General features: G+C 33.6%; 1 protein-coding gene across 1 annotated transcript in view; it reads left to right on the top strand.

Moving 5' to 3' along the window:
• Window positions 1-20,697, top strand: part of LOC123710553 (Down syndrome cell adhesion molecule-like protein Dscam2) — a 99,743-nt gene extending 79,046 nt beyond the window's left edge. The window contains exons 15-38 of the mRNA XM_045662523.1: window positions 272-391; window positions 1,008-1,184; window positions 1,851-1,995; window positions 2,784-2,932; window positions 3,442-3,613; window positions 4,333-4,469; window positions 4,874-5,023; window positions 6,097-6,187; window positions 6,513-6,595; window positions 7,583-7,717; window positions 9,085-9,237; window positions 10,249-10,375; window positions 11,507-11,673; window positions 12,040-12,219; window positions 12,611-12,811; window positions 13,199-13,399; window positions 14,375-14,535; window positions 15,613-15,790; window positions 15,991-16,108; window positions 16,959-17,137; window positions 18,074-18,184; window positions 18,848-18,925; window positions 19,175-19,276; window positions 19,520-20,697. Coding sequence (XP_045518479.1) covers window positions 272-391; window positions 1,008-1,184; window positions 1,851-1,995; window positions 2,784-2,932; window positions 3,442-3,613; window positions 4,333-4,469; window positions 4,874-5,023; window positions 6,097-6,187; window positions 6,513-6,595; window positions 7,583-7,717; window positions 9,085-9,237; window positions 10,249-10,375; window positions 11,507-11,673; window positions 12,040-12,219; window positions 12,611-12,811; window positions 13,199-13,399; window positions 14,375-14,535; window positions 15,613-15,790; window positions 15,991-16,108; window positions 16,959-17,137; window positions 18,074-18,184; window positions 18,848-18,925; window positions 19,175-19,203 — 3,242 coding nt within the window. The 3' untranslated portion in view covers window positions 19,204-19,276; window positions 19,520-20,697. The remainder of the gene's footprint in view (window positions 1-271; window positions 392-1,007; window positions 1,185-1,850; window positions 1,996-2,783; window positions 2,933-3,441; window positions 3,614-4,332; window positions 4,470-4,873; window positions 5,024-6,096; window positions 6,188-6,512; window positions 6,596-7,582; window positions 7,718-9,084; window positions 9,238-10,248; window positions 10,376-11,506; window positions 11,674-12,039; window positions 12,220-12,610; window positions 12,812-13,198; window positions 13,400-14,374; window positions 14,536-15,612; window positions 15,791-15,990; window positions 16,109-16,958; window positions 17,138-18,073; window positions 18,185-18,847; window positions 18,926-19,174; window positions 19,277-19,519) is intronic.
• Window positions 20,698-21,540: the final 843 nt, after the last annotated feature.

The raw sequence follows: 21,540 nt of genomic DNA, 5'->3' as shown, positions 1-21,540 counted from the left end.
GGGTACGAACGTGTTCTTCTCAGAACAGTTCGACATCGTGGTCTAACGGTAACGCAATTAACTGTTCTTTTCAGAACAAATTATTGTTTCATGACGACACGTACTAATCACCTACAGTTTTTTTTATGAATCCGCGACATATATATTATTTATTTTTAAAAAATATGCATCATAAAATATACTAATAATTTTAAAGATAATTTACTGCCGAATTTTATTTTAACAAGTCAGTACGATTTTCATTCATTCTTATTGTAGTTGTTTTTTACAGTTGCACCAAAATGGGCAGAAGAGCCATCAAACTCTTCTCTTTTATTAGGCAGAAGAGGTGTTGTCTCGTGTAGCGCTAGTGGGTATCCAAAACCTCAAGTGCATTGGATGAAAAAAGACGGTAAGAATACTCCTATTAGTTCAAACATGCCTTTTAAGACGATATAACATAGCAATTTTTTTTATTGAAACAAAAAAATATTATGTAAGATATAGGTGACCCTGACATCAAGGTTTACAAAACAAAACACATGATAAAAAAGAAACAATTGACTGACAAAATAAAACCATGTCAATACCTCAACGTCGCTTAGCGTATATAAAATTTTGTATCATAAAATCGTTGTGTCGTAGATAAATAGTTACCACAGATATTAGATCCCTACCTGAGTCAGACTCATAGCTTGTAAAGAAAGTGGAATGGCTTGAGGTGGCTCAAGTCACATTCACAACATTGCTTGTTAACAACGGAGTTGAGATGTTAACAATCTTTTTATTTTAAATTTGTTGGCCTGAGACTTCGCTGAAATTTGGTTTTAAAACGCGACCTTGTATGACACATTTTATACAATTAAGTTTACAACGAACAAAAATAGACTGACTAATCAACACTAGTTATTTACCTCCATTTCCCATTACCTCTTTTCTTGACTTGATGTCAACCAAATATGCTAAATGTATTTAATTTATTAAAATTGAGACTGAATTACTTTTATTTATAGAATGTATAATTTTAGCTATTCTGGGTACCTGGCAACCCGTACTGGAACTTGCTGGAGGCGGCATTCTAAGTCTGACAAATGGGTCTTTGGTGATAGATGAGGTATCACTGGCAGACGAGGGACTGTATTCTTGCAACGTTGAAAATGGCGTCGGTACGCCACTCAGCAAGACTGTCTGGATTACTGTAAATAGTCGGTATTACGTCATTTTAATTTTGCAATCTAAGTTTCTTAGTTTAAAAAAATGTTTCTATATAAAAAAAATGCTGGACTTATCTGTATAGCGACATCTTCAATCCACTATAAACAGTAGTATAACTCATCAATTCAGTCATACTCTGAATTGCACTAACAAATTTATTCTGACGGCTAACGACATTTAGCTGCTCCTTTAGTTTAGCTTCTAGTTTAGTTCCTTCAGGCCAGTCGGTGGTTAGACTGGTCAAGTATTTCATTTTGGTTGGAAATACAGCAGCACTCTCCTACCTCCACAATCTTAAACTTTTATAATATATTATTTAATTAGGACACTTTTTAAACTTATAATTAATATCAACTTGATACATACATTTAAAAAAAATGTGTTTATTCATTATAAGTACATATGCATTACAATGTGTAAGATATGATAACGTTTCAATATATTTTAATAATGTGGTGATGTAGTGATATTGTAAGAATTGTAACTTCTATTCTACCTTTCCACACAAATTTTCACGTCATTATGTATGGCAGATTATGCAAACCACTGTAGCATTTTTGAATCATGTTCTAGCAAATAAATTATTATTATTAACTATGATAGCTTCAGCACTGGTCAAACAATACTCTTTTATGATTGAGTATATATATTTTTAGAACCAGTCCACTTCTCCACATCATCAGCTAATATTACATCACGACTGGGTCAATCGGTAGCTCTGGAGTGCCACGCTCTCGGAGACACACCTATTACTGTACAGTGGATGAGGCACGGACACGCCTTGGAACTGCACTCTCATAGGCAAGTAGTACAAAAGTGTTCCTCGGGCGTTTAAAAAGTTATTAAACTTCTTAAACACAATTTTCTTAACCTACATAGTAATAATAATAACTGATAAATATAACAAATTTGTAAAGTTGGTCTCTGTGGCAGTCTACCTTTAACTTTTCAACATTTCCTAGCTGTATAATAAATAATTCCTAATATCAAATGGATTCATATACAAGCTAAAAGTCATAATTACCATCTCTAGGACAGCTGTCGAAGCTATATAATGACAATTTTTTTTATAGATTGTGTCTATGGCCATGTTTCTGTCTCTCTCTTTAATCAGCAGCTCATATTTGAGCGTCGTGGTCAGCAACGAAGCATCTGGATTATCTGTTTCTGTCCGGCGCCTCTCTTATGACAGTGTACAGTTTTGTGGACGATGAGTCTTTCACTTGATCGGTCCATCTGGTTGGTGAACGGCCACGTGATCTTTTACCTTCTGTGTTACCAACCACGATCAGCTTGTCTAAGTTCTCATCGCCTCTGCGCATTGTATGGCCGAAATAAGATACGATTTGCTGTAGGCATATGGTAGACAGGCGATTGCGATGATTGATTGGCGATGCGGAGTTGGGTCAGGATCGATGTATTGGTACGCTTTGCTATCCACGGTATTCTGAGCATTCGCCGCCAGCACCACATCTCAAAGGCATCGATACTTTGCCTTTCCCGAGCCAAGATAGTCAACGTTTCTACTCCATACAGAAAGATAGGTTAACACTATAAAAATGAACGTAATATATTAACGTTCGTTTTAGATGGAAACTGTCAGAAATAAAAACGAACTCAGGGTTAAGAAGTACAATAAGTATACAGTATGCAGAAACAAATGATGCGGGATTGTACCAATGTCGAGCGAGCAATCCCTTTGGGAGCAGCATATACAATTTATATGTTACAATTCTGGGTGAGTTAATATAAGGAATTTTGTATGTAATATAACAGGAGGCAGAGTGCTCATCTGATACCGTTAATCCCACACGTTCCAATAGACTTGGGAGTACGTTGCCAGCCTATTAAAGTCCTTAATGCTTTAATTTCTGTTTATAAACAAACGTAATTGTTTTCGTGATATTTAGTTACAAATATTTTACTTATTAAATATTTTAAAATATATATGTATTACTTTTTACTGCATAAAAATAATTTTTTATCATTAAAAAAGCTTTATGTTATAGAAGAGGGCAACAAAATGCTGCCAGAATAAATGGCACTAACGTCACCCATGGGTGAAACTTTTAGACACGGCAACACTGGCACGACATATTTTAGTACATCATAAACACCGTTATTAAATGCTATTAAATGTTTTGTCTTTCGCTTTTGTAACTTCGTAATTAAACAAGACATCTCAATAATTATGAAACTAATTAAGGTTTTTAATGTTAAACATTTAAAGAAAAAAAATGTTTTCAGAACCACCCACACCACCTACTGAACTTCGTTTGGAGTCAGTACAGTCTCGGATAGTGGCCATATCATGGCGAACCAATGACCGTGTAAATGCCAAGCACTATACCGTGCAGTATGCGCCTGCGCACCTCAGTGATGTTCGTTGGGAACTAGCTAGTACATTTAATGTCACAAGGTAAGTTTAGACATCAATTATACTCAGAATTTGGTTGAAATTAAATGAATGAATGAAATTAATTTTTGTGTCGTAAATTTGTGTAAGTGTAGTGAGTAAGCTATGGACTAAATAAAAATAATAAATCGGTGGCACTACACCCTTTTTTAAGTCTGGGCCTCAGATTTATGTATGTGTTTCATGATCATTTGTTAATCTAATAGGCAAGTAGATGATGATTAGTTGAATTCCCACCTAGAATACTCCCAATACTCTCACCTCTGGGGGGGAGCTCCCCAGTACCAGCTCTTTGTTGAGCGGTTCGAATCGTCGATGACCAATCCCTTTCTGAGCGGCTAGATCCTTTGGCGTTGCGTAGAGATGTGGGATCACTCTGCATGTTCTACCGCATCTACAATGGAAAGTGTTTAGAGGTGTTATTCGGATTAATACCTACAGCTGAAATTCCACCCGTATCACCTCGACGTTCGTACTTCTACAATTGATCGTTTCTTAAGGCAGTTTTTGCCGCGCACCAACACTATATAGGAACCAGCTGCCCATAGAAGTATTTCCAAAACTTTTCGACTTAGGGTCCTTTAAAAAAAGAGCGTACCAATTCTTAAAACCCCGGCAACGCACTTGCGCGAGCCTTCTGGCAATGTGAGTGTCTATGGGCGGCGGTATCACTTTATTTGATTTATGTTAAACCCACGTTTAAAAGTCAATATTTCCTCTAGCAATAATGAAATACGTCAAATATTCGAGCTGCAAAATCTTCGTCCGGCGAACAGTTATGCAGTTAGAGTTGCAACTGTTAACCAGGTTGCTGTAAGCCGGTTCACTGAACCTCTCCACTTCACTACACAGGAGGAAGGTAAGTTAAAGTTTCTTTAATATAATGAAAAACTTTATTTCTAAAATTAAATTTAATATTAAAAGAACGTGATTTACAACATAAACTCAATATTAATAACTCCATTTAAAAGAAATCATCAATTTTAATAAATTATTTATTTTTATTAATGTACTTTATAAAGCCTTCCCCTTATTGATAAAACCTAAATCAGTGTATTTTCATATACTGTTTCATCTCCTATCAAATTGAGCTTACGCTTTGATAAAATGAGACAGATGTTGTTGTTTTTTCATTCTATTGATTCCAAATTTACAACAGTTTGTAATACCGATCATAATTGATACATAAATATAATACGTTTTTCATAGAGAACCCTTTTCTTATTTGGGCTAAAAGATGTTAAAATAATGACTATTGCGTAGCACCATCTTCTCCACCACTACAAGTACGTGTATCGCAAACAGAAGAGCCAGGCCAGCTAAGAGTGTGGTGGTCACCCCCAGACCCACTTTCACATAATGGCCACATCACAGGATTCCACATAAAGGCTGTGCCACAGAATGTTGGACCAAGTAAGATTGCATCACTTTTTTAATACGGTTAGGCAATTAAAAAATATATAGACGACCACCTTTCTGTAATGGCGGCATCCTCCAGCTCCTGCAACAAGCTGCAGAAGTGTAATTGACGAATACGTGGGTTAAATGAGTTGGCAATAGAAAGTTGTTACCTATTTGCCTGAACTTATTTTTCGAAAAATGATCTACTATCAATGTCATCGTTATTATATAATTTTGTTATTAACGGCTTCGAATCTCTTCGAATAAACCGTGGTAGGGACAAGGAACAACCGAAAAATGTGATGGTAATTTTTTTTACAACACCGATAAAGAAATTTCTCTTCAAAAATGTATAAATAGAAATTAAAACAAAGAAAAATTTGAAAAGTTTGGTCCTGTGTATCTGTAATGCTGGCATCATTTCCTCACTGTTTTGTAATACTTATTCGTTAAGCGAGGAAAGCACCAGCTCACAAGTTCTATCTACCGGGCACCAACTTAAATCTTTGCAAAGATATTTTTTTTAGTATCTTTTTAATTAGAATTAACAAAATAGTAGCAGCACAAAGAAGCTTTTATTCTACTGTCGTAAAAATAAGACCCCTCTAAAGTTGAGGAAACTTTTATCGCCATAAAAGTTATATAAATTTTACAACTTTGCCTTTTTCACTTATTTTCCTGTTTACGGTTTTTCCAATCGAGATGTTTTAGCGATATCACGTTTGTTTAAAGATTTTTCATATAACGCGATTACCTTAATGTTGTTATAAGAAAAATATCATTATCATTTACCATTGATACAGCGAATATTTGTTTTACTCAACAAGGAAGCTTACAACACATTCCTTCAAAGTTCTGATATGTCCTTCGCTAATGTCAACCTTTTGAAATAATAAGTCTCGGTGAGCCACATGGCCGTTAGCCTCCTATTACAAAAAATACCGCAACTGGATACGATTTTTAATGCTCAAGGACATTTACAAGTCAACAACTTCAATGAAAAAAAAACTTGATTAAATATAATAAAAAGGATGTATAGTTAAAAAAAAGAATGCTCTTGATTGTTATTTGAATTTTTATTTTAGTTTCAGAAGAAACAAACACGAGAATGTTAAAAGTGCCACACCAGTCTGGAAAGCAAGAGACAATGCTAAGTGACCTTTTGAAAAATACAAGGTACGTGTGCTTTAACAATCTAAACTCAGAAGTGAAGTTCCTTCTTAGTGTGAACTCAGAGATGTTTCTTTTCATTATCACTCTCCCTTAGAAAATAACAGACAAGACATTCCTTAAATAAGGGTTATATAATAAGGAACTATTTTTATACATAGTTTATTCTGTGCCTATAGGCTAAGTTCTTTCTTTTAGCTATAAGCCGATATGGAAGTGTAAAACAATATTAATTACATAATTTAGCCGAGATGCTGAAAAGCTAAATAATTGTTGCGTAGTCAAAGCTTGTTTTTATAAAATAGATTTTTAAATTCGCTTGTTGTTTTAGATATGCTGTAACAATATCAGCATTTAATAGTGCTGGTTCGGGTCCATTTTCCTCGCCAGTTTTTCAGGAGACTCGGGAAGGAGGTAAAAATTGTGACCAATTACTAAAGTATTTTTAATTTTATGAAATTTACGACAATATTTTATATAAATTAGAGATTGTCTTCGAATTATCGTTAAAAAAATATTAATATTACAAATACAAAAGTTTATTGTCTCATCTATACACATAAAAGAAAGTCGTGTTAGATACCGTTTTGGCTGAAAATTGGTGGCCAGATAACTTAGGACCAGGAGACGCACAGAGATTACTTTTCTCTCGTTTGCGTTGGACGTGACTTAAAACGTGGTATAACAAAACGCAACTGACACGGGGTAACAACAGCTAAACGTATGGTTATCTATGTTTAAGTATGATTGAAAATTTGACAATTAAAAGTTTTGATTTGTCGTCTTGATCGCAGCATTGTTATTATTAACGAGATGACAAGACGACGATCGAATCTTTCCCGACAAAGCCGTTATACAAAAAGGGGGTGGACCGATTTTGATTGTTGTAGTGGATACAAGAATAAATAAATCAATGGCGCCTACAACCTTTTTAGGTCTGGGCCTCAGATTTCTGTATCTGTTTCATGATAATTTGTAAATCGAATAGGCAAGTAGGTGATCAGCCGTGCGTGACACACGCCGTCAACTTTTTTGGGTCTAAGGCAAGCAGGTTTCCTTACGATGTTTTCCTTCATCGTTTGAGCTGATGTTAAATGCGCACAGAAAGAAAATCCATTGATGCACAGCCGAGGATCGAACCTACGACCGCAGAGATGAGAGTCGCACGCTGTAGCCACTAGTCCAACACTGCTCGTATTCGAGAATAGTTCAGATAATTATTTATGATTAGTTGTTTAATTATGGTTTATTGAAGCTTAAAATTTTGTATTAAACATGTAACGACCGTAACGACTATCGGATCCGCTAGTTGTCTATATTATAAACGAATTTTTTTTAAATGCCTTTAGAATTTATGTTTCTTTTTTAAATTTGATAAGTAAATTTAAACGTATGTGTTAGCTCCTGAAAACGCTCCATCTTCAGTTGAATGTACAGCCGTTTCCTCAACATCATTGCGAGTAGGTTGGCAACCCTTGATAGTACCAAGGCATGGAACTGAGATTTTGGGATATACTATTCTATATGCACCTGATGGTATGTATTTTTTTAATTTTTCTCCTTACCTCATCTTAGTAGTAAAATGTGTTTAAAAAAAGGTATTATTCCCAACACTAGACTTAATTGTGTCAACGGGAGCAAAGAACAAACGGTGTACAAAATCACTAGTTTTTAAGTGAGCGTTCTTAGTGCAATAATGGTATAACTACAACGATAACAAAGATATCTTCTTCAAATTTAGAATTGTTCATTATTACAATATTTTAGTATTGATTAATTATGAACAACTTTATTATTTTTCAAAATAGGTCTTTGTCTACTCCGATCGAAATAACAAAGAATATTATGGCAGATTCCGTGTCTGCCATAATAATGTTCGCTTCTACTCGGACCCCTATAATTTTTTATTCCTTAACTATTTTGATGATGAGATATTATTCATCATATATACCCAATTTCATCAAAACAACAAATATCTAAGTTTTATCTAACTATGACACCAACTACGAGGTTATTAATATTTTCCACCTCACCAAAGAAGATGTGCGGAAGTCTTTGAAGAGGCAGGAAGATTTTGTTTAAGCAATAATTTGAAATACTAAGTATTATTTGTTGTTTCAAATGTTAAATTTCAGTTTCCTTTAGTTTTTTTATAATATATTTTTGTCTATTAATGTACTTAATTATGTTTTCTGTTTCATATATATTGTTTATATATGTAATCTGTTTTGGCTTTTTGTATTGTCTAAGTGTTTTGTTTTATAATATGTAATAATGATTGGTATATTGGTATTGTAAGTATTATTATTGTAAAATGAATAAAGCAAGTAAATATTATATTCAAGGCCAGGCGCCCATGACGAAACGGTAGTGATATCTTTGTTTATAACAACTGTATAATATGTCCGTCTGTACTCAGTCATTAAAAAAAAAAGTGTAATTGTCTTTTTATACGTCGAAAAATTGGTGTAAAGAAGACATTATTTAAGAAAAAAAGCAATATGAATTATGCATACTTTTAAAATTTTGGAAACAATGCAGACGTATTTTTGTTCTTTGCTGCCGGCAATGATTATACAGGTAATTAAATTATTTGATTTATTATTAGGAAAATAAATTAATGTTTATAAGAAACAAATGGTATCAAATATGATAAGTCTAAGAGAGGCGAAATGGCGACGGTCCAAGAACAAGAACCGTAAAAGTAACTTAAGTTTACAGTTTCTCGGTCTTTCTCTTCGTCTCTTTTCTGAAGACTTTATGTCTAGAATAACATCTGCGGTCTCACATCTACTGCAGTACTTAAAACGATGTTGTCATACGGGAGCCTTAGTATTGACATCTTTCTTCTACCTTTTTTTAAAAATCATGTTTCTATGTAGGATTTCAATTGTTTTTTTCAGAGAGTGATTGGCAGAATCAAACATCAATTCATACGGAACAGTATTTGCAAAACTTACTAAAATATGCAAATTATACCATTAAAGTCGCTGGTTATTCCAGTTACGGGGTAGGACCGTTTTCTTACCCAATTGTCTGCACTACATTACAGGACGGTAATTAATACGAAATTATTATATTTAATATGCCAGATGTTAGGACCACCACTTGTAGCACTTAAAATACTAATAAATATATAAAAAAAAATATATTTTTTACAGAATCAGATCAAATAATTTGTCACTGGTCAACCTATAGCTGCTTGCTGGAAATGTCAAATTAGTGTCATGATTTTGATTCTCATTCGCCTTCAAATTTGCCGCAACGTGCCGCGCGGCTGCAGCGCTTCAGCAGACCTGCGGCCGCGCTACTTTGTAAATCTATGTAAAGAAACAACGCGCGGTTGCAGCGCTACACCCGCGCTGCTGGGCGCACGTATTTTTTTGTACAATAGACTTGTAACATGAACATGAAAGAAAATTAGGTTGAAGAATTTATCGATTAGGTTGAGAGTCGTCCAGCGATATGAGGTTCGAGGTGCGACAAGTACAGCAATAAAATTGAAAATAAAAAGGCATCGGAAGAAATAGGGAATCAATTTAATTGAAAATTTTACAAATAAAACTGCAAGTGAAAAAAATCAGTATATTTTTAACACAATTATTTTATATTTTTATTACTTGCCATGACAATTCTCCTTCTGTTTTAATAGTAACGCTAAGAACAGTGCATCTTCGTCAGAGTCCATCGTAAAAATGTGTACTACACTACGATTCTCAAACGTGCGACAGCAGTGCGACCACAGCGCGACAGCCGCGCTGCCACCGCGGCACGTTGCGTCAAAATTGAAGGCGCCCTCAATTTATTATTGACTTTTGTTACAAAACTATACTTTAATTTCATTTGTTTAATTCATTAATTTACAAAATACACAATCCTGTCCTAACATGTGAACATAATTCATAACCAATAATATATTTAACGCAAAAATCAAACATAAGAAATAATTAGGAAAGGCAAGCTTAGCATTAAAAAAAAACTCTCAACGGAAAAAAAGTCCGTGAACTTAATTCCGTTGACTACTGTAATGCAGCGATGAAATTTAATATATTATACATTGGTTATAGTTCCATCACCACCAGCAGATATAAAAGTTTTAGTGCTATCACCGACAACATTGCTCATCAGTTGGAAGCCACCAGACAGGCCGAATGGAGAAATTCTTTTCTATACAGTTTACATAAAGCCAGTGGGGTAAGCGTTATTTTTCTTATTTTTTTTATTGTATAGGGGCAAACGACCCTGCGGGATGGACTAAAAGCCTTTCTAGTGGCGTTGCGGCCTTATATACTCTTTCTTCAAACAATTGAAGGTCATTTCTCCGAGGAAAGACATCCCTCTGGGATGGCTCTCAGCTCGCTATTTTGCAAAAGAAAGTGTCTAGTAAAGCGGACCATGGTTTCGATATCAAAGTCGTATAATAAGTATAAGTCAGTGAATGTACGTAATCAACAAAGGCCGAGGTAATTTTTTTATTTGTATATTAATAAAAATAAGTAAAATCAGTCGAATTTAAAAATTATTGCCATAAATAATATATATATATATATGTATATATGTAATGTAGGTATTTTGGAAACCAAACAGCTTCTTAACTTGTCTACAGTACAAAATTAAAAACCAAACGAAAACTCGCTGTCCAGTTTCCGGAAGCGGCACCTGAGGTCACAAGCATGAGAAACGTGAATCCTGTCGTACAAATCTTCATAATTTTTTCTCAGGGTAGACGTGCGAAAGCAATACTACGCTGCCCTGGTCTTCGTTTCCTTTCTGGTAGGGCGACTGGATCATTGTCAGGCTGACGCTCCGCATTCTCTTTTTGAGTCATGACAGCCTGACAAAAAGCCTTGAAGGCATTCCAGAGACTGTCATAATCTTTGTAAACATTCTCTTCTCTACTGATATATATTTTTTTATTTTTTATTTATAAGGACCCCTACATGGTCACATCTCACTGACTGCGTGCCCGAGTAGCTAGGTAGCAGGGGAGTGTTGAAGTCTCCCCTTTCTTAAAAAGGGACATTAATAACTTAGAGGGTTGGCGTCTCACACCGGGCCCGGGCGACAACTACTCCAGAAATATTATTTATGGGCGAGTCGGAGCCCGCTGACCGGCGGCACCCGCATTACCTCTCGTGCTATTCATGTGACATTTTTGACAATCTTGCCGCAGATTTTTTCATGCTGCGATCTGTGCTTAAGCAACATGTCGGATAGCCCATCCCGGGTTACCCTCATGCCAGTCTGGAGCTCCAGATCGCACCTGGCCCATATATTTATACATATATAAGGTGTTTTTGCTTTTATTCAAATATTTTGTCATAGAAGTGCAGGCGATGCAGTTATAACACAGCGTATAGAATCTATTCGCCATACAGCAGAAGTGAAGGATTTGAGCACTGGCCGGACTTATGAAGCGTGGGTGTGTGCGTCTACGCATGTTGGTGAAGGCCGAGCAAGCAAGAGACTCACTCAAACACCAACGCATAGAGGTAGTATTATAAATTAATGTTTATAGGTGAGCCACCTGATGAAGTAATACCCATGGACACTCTCAATGCTAGGGGGTTGCGAAAGCGAAGAATTCTTCAGTGGGTAGCTGGTTCCACATAGTGGTCATGTACTGCAACATGTGCCGTAATTAACGCTCAGTTAGTTTTTGATGATTAATCAGTTAATTAAAAGCTTAACACCATGATACTACTTGCAATGTCCTACCGAAATAATACAACTTTCTAATAAGAGTTTATATACATGTAAGATATATATAATATTTTAAGTCAGTGGCCTAAGTAAACATTTAAAAATCTTCCTAAGTAATTAAATAAATCAAGTAAAGAAAATGATTTTATATACAGTCGTAGCTGGAGTTTCATCTTTAGGCGGTTCAATATCTGTGGGTGCGGGATCATCTCTACTTTTACGATGCGAGTGTGTCGGTGCTCCTGCAGCCCGTACGGTCTGGTACCATAACCACAACATCATCACCCACCATCCCCGCTTTACACGGAACCACGACGATACACTTCTGATTAACAGTAATTTAACATTATTACCATTTATATTTAGTATCTGTGACTGTCGAATATTTGATACCGGTCTTCAATCTGTTCGTGAGCTTTCAATTTGGCATTTGTATGTTTTAATGATTATGTAAAATAAATTCATGTGATTTTTAATGAAAGAAATGGACATATACTTTCTTTAGTTTAATTACAGCTAAAGTACTCTTTCGTCTCTTTCTGTCGAATTGTGTTTCCGCTGTGATAGAAAAGGCAGATGACTTGTTAAGTTAAAATAATGCAATTACAGTGATTTAATTTAAATAAAGACAGAAAGATGATAGAAATATTGAGGCTTAGTGGTCCCATCAAAACCAGTCATGGAATTTTGTTAAAAGTTTATATATAATTACAATATTTTTTTCAGATATTGACGAATCTCTAAGCGGTAATTATACGTGTCTAGCTAAGAATCTGTATGGTTCTGATTCAGTGAAGTATACAGTGATCGTCCAACCATTACCGGATTCGCCAATCCTTAGAGCAACGCCATATAAAGACTCACTTGTAGTTGAATGGGAACAGCCACATTATTCCATGCCGAATAAATCATCAGCGCAGAAAATAAGTACGTTTTTATGAATGAATGAAGCCTTTATTTCAAACAACGAAGCTATATTAATATTATAATTAATAGTGTTTGCTTGTCTTGCGTCATAGGCATCCTGCAAATATAATTTCACTATAGTCTGTCCTGAATGGTCCTTCTATATACGGGCCTGCTACTTTTAAAGTCTTCCCATCGGATCCCGTGTGTTAGAAAAGCGACAAGTTCAGTACATATAGCATTATTATGTGATCTGCCTTGCGTTCTTTTTGTTATTGTCGTTATCCTAAATATATGGTATCGAACGTTATTCTTTCTTTAACTACGATGTTATACCGTTACAATGAAAGTTAATTGTTAATTTTAACTACAAAATACATGTATGCTTCAAGTATATCTCTTTTTTAGCCTATAGCCTAACTTGGAAAGAAGCAAATGGACCCTGGCAAGAGGCTTGGTCAACAAATGAATTACCTAATATATCTAACGTCCAAAAACATACCTTAACTGGACTTAAGTGTGGAACAAAATATTCGTTAAGAATAACAGCGACGAACAGAGTTGGAACCTCACAACCTGCGTATCTTGATATCAGCACTTTGGGAACTGGTAAGTCCACCAAAAATATTTTGTTTAAATTTCATAACTTTTGTTCAATAGCTTATTAAAAATTGTTACTCTGAATTAACGTTTACTGCTTCTTCTCTTATTCTCAAATCCAGGGAACAGACGACTATAACTGGATAGAAACTCTTCGCCAATCTCTTTATTTGTCAACCATTTTGTTTACAAGGAGCTGCCATGCCTCATCCAAATTATATAGAGAATCAAACACATAGTCTACTATTTATGGATTTAGATGAATCGTTGTTAAAAATAAATTAATTGAAATTTTCACGTATCAACGTCAAAGATTTATTTTGCTGAAAAGCACTTTAAACGTCGTCTTTTACTTAAGAGATGCCCCAATACTTAACAGATAATTTAATAAAGCAGAGTTTATATTTATGTTAACCATCGCTGGTTTTTATATTTATCTATTCTTTAAATAAATATATCAAAAGCTGAACCAGGGGACTGAGAATGTAAAACTTTTCGTCTTTTGTTTTAAATTTTCACTCTCAATGTCAATACGGTATATACGTGATACAAACATTGTATCAAGTCGCGTATCATCTCGCATTTAACTATATACAGTTAGATAATTACAATAGAATAGATCTCGTTTCGTCTTTTGTTTTAAACTTTCACTTTCAAAGACACTGAAAATTAGCGGTAGCAAACCTGATTTGCCTGCAACCAGCTCACCCCTACAATATTGGCATTAAGTTTATTTTTATCTTTGATTTATTCATTTTAAAGTTAATAGGGTTGAAGAGGACTTTATTTTTTGAAAATGCGCTTGTTAAGGCTAAGGCTGGTTTTCTATTACACTCATAATCTGGATGATCTGGTGAGGGTGAAGGGAATGCGTTGGAGGCAAAGCGCCGGGAACCGTAAATTTAGGGGCCTTTGTCCAGCAGTAGAAGTCAACAGTTTGAACCGAACAAAACCCGGAGCTTAAATTCTTCTTGTTATATTTAGTTCCAATTCCACCAACATCAAACGAATGGTTATGGAGCAACAGTTCTCACATGTACATCCAATTGGCTGGCTGGGAAGGTGGTGGTTGCGATATGAGAGCTTGGGATGTGGAGTTTCGCCCCCTGGGATCAAGAATCTGGACCAGAGCCAGGAATACGTTGGTTAGAATATCTAATATTAGTATTTCATGAATTGTCAGATATACCTATATATTATGTATATCAAATTGACTTTTTACGCGGTCATACTAATGAAGTTATACTACAATAAAATTTCATTATTATTAATATCAATTATGTATTTAAATTGCTTGAGGACAGTTTCATCATTTCTATTAGAGAATAATATTTCATTAAAATATTTATATAGTTTTTTTAAGTGAAACTTCTTTAGGCGCATGAGGATAAATTATTTACGGATGAAACGCAATATAATATTAGAATAGAAGAAAAGGGAGAGATCGATTGTGACAGAGTGAGAATAGCGAGCGTAGTATAAAGCAAATAGCCAAAGAGCGAGAGTAGAACGACAATAGATTTCTACAACATATTTCGATAATCTAGAAACACGAAATTATTACTTATCATGATGCTTTAGTCATAACAACACCAATAGAAATCGCGCGAATAATGTAGATATCGAAGTAATAAATTTAAAAAAAAATATTTTTTATTAATTTCCGACACTTTTAATATTTTAATGATAATTAAATTCATTAAATTCCTAATATTTCTTCATTTTTCGCTCCCTCTAAGTCTTAGAAATCTAAAGTTTTAGATTTGTATAAATATGAACAAGACTTAAAAATTAGTTTGTCAAAGAAGTTTCACTTCTGACATGTGTACTATGTACGCACGTATTTTTTAAATTTATTGTTGTTTGATGTATATGAGCTAAAGGTACAGAAAATACCATAATTTAAATTCGTAATAAACTAAATAGGTACCAAGCACTACAACTAATACGAAAAAACAAAACAAACAACTACAAACAGAGAGAAAAAAAATATACCTTAAAACGTATTACTCTTTTAAACATGTATATAACATTGTTTTACACATATACACGTCAGTAATATTCGAAATAGTAATTACTAAATAAGTATTATAAAAATTAAGATAGCAATAAACCTTAAAACTTACAGTAGTGAGAACTTAACGATATGTTTATATTAACTAGAGAAGCCTTTAAATAAAATGGTTGAGTATTTAATTTTAAAATTACCAAAACTATTTTAGACATATGCGGACACAAGTTGGAGTCTACCCCTGTACCAAGCAGCGAACTATCGTTCAAGTTCGTTCGCTATAGCGGATCTGTCTCCCGGAACGTGGTACCAGGTCCGGATTACTGCCACAAATGAGGCTGGGAGTATTAGTAGCATTTACAATTTTGCTACAAAAAATTTGGATGGTAGTAAGTATTTCCTCATTATAAGAGTAGCTTAACAGTATATATTATATAACAGGGATATGCTTGCAAATAATTCATTACGAACGAGTTACGTTAGTATGAATTTTATGGAAGTTACCATTGTAACGTTTCTTTTCTTAAATTTATTTTAATATCGGCATTTTGTTTCCATTAAGAGAATGAATTTAATCTAATTTTTTTAGGTGATGTGGGTCCACCGTCAGAAATATTTGATCTAAATATGCTTGTAATCGTATCTAGCTCAATTCTTCTTCTCGTCTGCCTCATCTGTTGTGCTTATATTTTATTAAGAAGACAGAGGTAATATATTTTATTAATTTCGTAGATTTTACAAGTAGACTTTTCGCATTCAATTTCCTGGTACAATACACTGCTGCAGAGGTTTCTGAAATTTTCTTTTCTTCTGGATTAAACCGAGTAGGCTATTAATGCCTTTGGAAATTAGTATTTCAAATTGGAGTATAGCTTTAATATTAACATTATATGATAGCGGCAATTGATTAATAAATTATTTGTTTAAATGTAAATAATCAAGGTCTAGAAAGAAAATGAGTTTCGAACAATCTTGTTTATTAATTGATTAATTCAAATTTAAGTACAAAAGTTTGTGAAAAACTAATTATGAACTCTCAATGTAGTCTCAAGAGACTCAAAAACCGTGGCCCACTTAAACTTTCCGAGTTTAATAAGAGAGTCTTACTATTACAATAAACTTTCCAATTTCCCCAACTAGGATTTTGTTGAATAATATTTAAGAAGTTTAAACAGGGTATAAAAACCGAACCAAGATCAAAATTCTACGAATTTCTCGTTAAAAAAACAAGAGAGAATTAGCCCCACCTTATGCAACTAGGTTGAAGAATAAAAAACGGAGACATTTCTGCTGGTGTTAGTTTCAATTGCTATCTGTTTCTTTTTCCATTACTGACAAGTGCATGACACATGCCGTCTACAAGACTCACGCAGTTCATTCTATTCTATTGCTAGTGTACGCAATATTTTCTTCACTGCGGGAGCAACTTTTCACACGAACATACCTATTGGTCGCAATTTTTTTACTCGCGTCTAACCACTAAACTATACCAGTTAGCAACATTATTAAGGCTCCAATTTGATTTAAATGAGTTTATTGAGATACATATTTTTTTAGAACTGGCAACTTTACACAATACAGAGATTCTCTAACAACAGATAATAAATCCGAGAACGGTAATCTCACAACAAATCCGTCGCACAATAACCTTACGAGCGTTGTGAAAGAAAATGTAATAAATGCACAAAATAGAATTTATAGCACACCAATACCAGTGAGGAATAATAGTAAACACGGTAAGTTTTAAAAATCTTTCGTATTAATAAGTAATCTGGACAATCAAGTTGATTACATATAACTATGTATATTTTCACTTTATTTATAAATACAAACATTATCCTTACAGACTTTGCCAATACTTTAATGTAGACAAAAATAAATAAAATATAACAAATTATAAAATATTAAATATAATATACACAATATCGCTACTCTGCCATATAAAAATGTCGATAGTGTCGGAGACAGTATTCAATAGGCGCAACGTCTTCGATAAAGGGAATCTGTGCAATACACTGATAATGAGTATTACGCAATTATCTTTTACTAAAAGTTATTTCATTTATCGATTTTCTCAATATTCGGTTCAACATTTTTTTTTCCAATCTCATTTTAAAGAAGTCCTTGTGTCATCTTATTATTCCCTGATGTGCCTTTAAAAAAATAGCAGCAATTGGCGTATTTGAAACTAAAAAATGGAAGTACAAATATCGCGTTCGCTTTTATATAGTAATATACAAAAATATACAGTATTATGCCAAAATAAAATTCAAAATCATTTAGGTAACACAATCTACACTTATGATCATCAGTAAAGAAAATCATATTGAATGCTTCTAATTTTAAATAAACTCTCCGCCACTCTTTATAATTGCCAAGTTTTTTGTTTTGAGAAGAAGATAGCAGATAGAAGATAGAAGCTGCAACCATTACACCATGTTTATATAACTCTTATGTAATTGATAATAAAAATATTCGTATACAAAGTTTTGCCTATATCAGCAATAGGAATGGTGAAATAGGAGCACTAGTAGAAAACTACCACTTATGAATATTATTTATAACGTTATACTTTAGTTAACCAGCTATTTTAGCCCTATAACTTAAACTTACTTGAAATACAGTTTAAGGCGATTTACAGTTTTAGAAGTAATGTTGTAATATATCTACAGAGCTTTATGAAATAAGTCCGTACGCACAATTTGCGGTTGGCTTCAGAACGTTTGGGCACGTTGACAACCAGGATCCTCCTTTGGGTCATAAACACAAATATTGTGATACAGGTATGGTTTAACGATTCCTAGATTAATTTATAAAACCAATTGCACTGTAACCTCTCGGTTTTGGTTTACATTTTTATCTGGGGATTGTTTTTGTTTAATAGACTGGTAAGTGATCAGCCGTCTGTGTTTTCATTGTACATTTAGAAATAAATTTCCATACTGTCGCATCTCAAACGAGTTTGGAAGCATATAACAACTAATGCATAAACGCTAAGAAAGCTTCAAACAACTAAATGAAAATGAAACTTATTGAACGCAAATATTTTCTCTGTTAAAGCAATTTTTGAAAGCATTGGAAACATTATAAAATAAATAAATAAATCAGTGGCGCTACAACCTTTTTAGATCTGGGTCTCAGATTTCTGTATTTGTTTCATGATCATTTGGTAATCTAAGCAAGTAGGTGATCGGTGTCCTGTGCCTGACGCACGCCGTCGACTTTTAGGTCTAAGCAAGCCAGGATGTTTTCCTTCAGCGTTCGCGCAAATCTTAAATACGCTAAAATAAATCAATTGGTGCACAGCTGGGGCTAGAACTTACGACCACAGGGATGAGAGTCGTACACTGAAGCCTAACACTGCTCATATTATAACATCAAATAAAAAATATGTATATATATTCACGATAATTGATGCAAAATTATCAGTAATTTGTAATTTTTAGAAACAAGTTTCCAAATGTGTTCTGAATGTGAAGATAGTGACACAATATCAAAATATAGCGGAAGTAAATGCTCACGTGGTAAGTTCATTGTAAATTGTTTAAAACAACAAAAACACTACATGAATTACAATCTAGCCCATACAGTAATGATGGCAAATTTTCTACAGCACAAGTGAATAGCCTACACTAAGGTAACGCTCATTAACTGTCTTAGTGTTCTATAATGTTTTATTCTCACACAGTAAATTATACTAAGAATAAAAGTGATACGTATGCCTGGCCAAAAAGTAAACAGTTCTTCGTAAGTATAAAAAATATTTTCCTTAGAAACCTGTAGAACCCCGCATCACAGGTAGCTACGCGAAAAAATGCTGCTTAAAATGAAAGGCGAGAAGAATTAAGGACCATCGGGTAAAACGGAAAATTGAGGTACAGTTTATTTTAATTTAATGTGACATCCCTTACTTTCACGTTCTATTAAACATTAATAAAATTATCTGAATCGCTCTATTAAGACGTACTAGAGTCCCTAATTCCATAATAGCCGACAAAGCACTGCGAGCTCTCTGGCAGTATGATTGTCTGTGGCCGGCAACATTTAACAAGCAGATGAGCCTGCACGTTTGTATAAAAAAAATCTATATCTACATTAATATGAATATTTTATTTAAGGTAAATCCAAATGAAGCTAATGAAATATCACTGCAAAAATTATGGTTGTGTTACAATATTTATATGTTAATAGTTAAACTCAAGGTCTCAATATAAAATAAGGTTGTATAGGACTTTACATTACCCCTTACTTATAAGCATTCCATCTGTTATATAAAATACTTTTTCACTGTATGCAAATAGGGATCACATTCCAGTAGAGCGTTTCTTTCAATTACGTATTGGACACGTAGCAAGAGCTTGGCTTTTGTTTTAAGATTTACGTTGGACCACAGCTTCGGGAATAGGACTTTCCCGAATGTATATTAAATTCATTCATTTCTATAATTTATGACTTAAAATAAATTAGAAATATCTTTTTTAAATACGCACCATAAAGATTCAAATCGAAGCCAGGAAACGCCGTTATAAGTAAGGGGTCAACTTTTTTATTTTAATGTGCTATCAGTGTTAGTTAAATACATTTTACTCATACGTTAATTGTTACTAGTTTAACTATCTTCACTTGAATATGACAAATTAATTAACGTGAAATTTGAGTGTGTCAAGTGTTAACTTAGGTTAACGTTTCGAATAATAATTGACGCAAACATTTTTAAACGTTAGTTAGTAAACTCGTAATTATAGAATTTTTTGTCAAGCTTATTTGGCTGACCTGAGGCCAAAAAATTAAATAGTTTACGAATTTAATATTTCAAATTTGGAACTTATTGTATAAAGTAGTTGAAAATAGTTGAATGTTTTTAAACTCTATGCCAAATTAATGTTAGATAAAGTTTCTATTACTATGTATAAATAGATAATAGTTTTACTACAGTTTCTGAAAATCGGTTTAATAATAATTTGGTTTAAGTCTGGAAGTCCAATATTAAGGCGAACCGTTTCATTCTCTACTTTTCCTTACTAACGTTTCACGCAATATAAATAACCAAAAAATAACCATACATAGACATTATAATTATTACTAACGAAATACATAAAGAATAATAATAAAAATTACAAAAATATGGAAATTAAAAAACAATAAGGTACACTGTAAGAGTGTAATGTGTGTGTGTTGTGGTTGTAACTGGCCTTGGCTCAGTATTATGATATGGAGCAGACGTGCTTACAACGCTGGTCATTTTGCCAGTGACCACAACAGTAACAGACGCAAATAAAACAAAAAGGATGTAATAATAATAATAGTAGAAAAAATAATAACGCTTAAATGTTTAACATATAAGCCTATTTCTTTTTATGTTTAAATGTAGCTTTATTATAATGTTATACACGTTTTCAGAAATTGATGTACAGTTTTCAATGTAATGAATTCTATTTTACAAAAGACTGATGTATTATATTGTAATTAGTTATGATAGAATTAATAAAATTAATAAATGAATGTTGGTTTTATTTTTCTATTCCCCTTTACTTACATATAGTGACAATACTATTGAAAGTATAAGTAAGTATATGCGGAAGAGACATTTATAACTAATTTCATATCTCGGAAATCAAACCCAACTCCTCCACAAATACCATATCAAATTAAAATAGCCGAAAAAAAGTGTTGTTATTATATTTACAAGCTGTTTTTGCTTTGCACTGTGGATGTAGATACAGCCTTAACTCACGCTTGGTTAACACACTTTTACATCGCATTTCTATTATAATTCTTATAAGCTTGTGATATAACATCAGTTGCTTTAGTTTATATATTTACTTTTGACTGTGCGGAGCGGAGATGAAATAACTCTGACTACTGACTAACTGTACCTACCAGAGATGGCACTTCTTACTCCAATATTAAGTAATTATCGTTCTCCGTAGTGCTCTATACTTAGTGTAAAATCCTCGAGTTGCAGTTAAATACCAACAAAAACATTTATCAACTATCAAACAACCCTCAAAGTTCGAAACAATCGTGAGTTCGTTAAACAAACAAATAATTAATCTGTGGAGAAGTTTAATTGTTTCGAGTTCCGGGATTCCGTAGTTGTTACTTACGTGATTAGGATTGATGTTACTGACTTTACACT

This window comes from Pieris brassicae, chromosome 6, assembly GCF_905147105.1.
Source record: "Pieris brassicae chromosome 6, ilPieBrab1.1, whole genome shotgun sequence".
NCBI classification, from domain to species: Eukaryota; Metazoa; Arthropoda; class Insecta; order Lepidoptera; family Pieridae; genus Pieris; species Pieris brassicae.
This window is presented reverse-complemented; position numbering and strand designations above follow the sequence as displayed.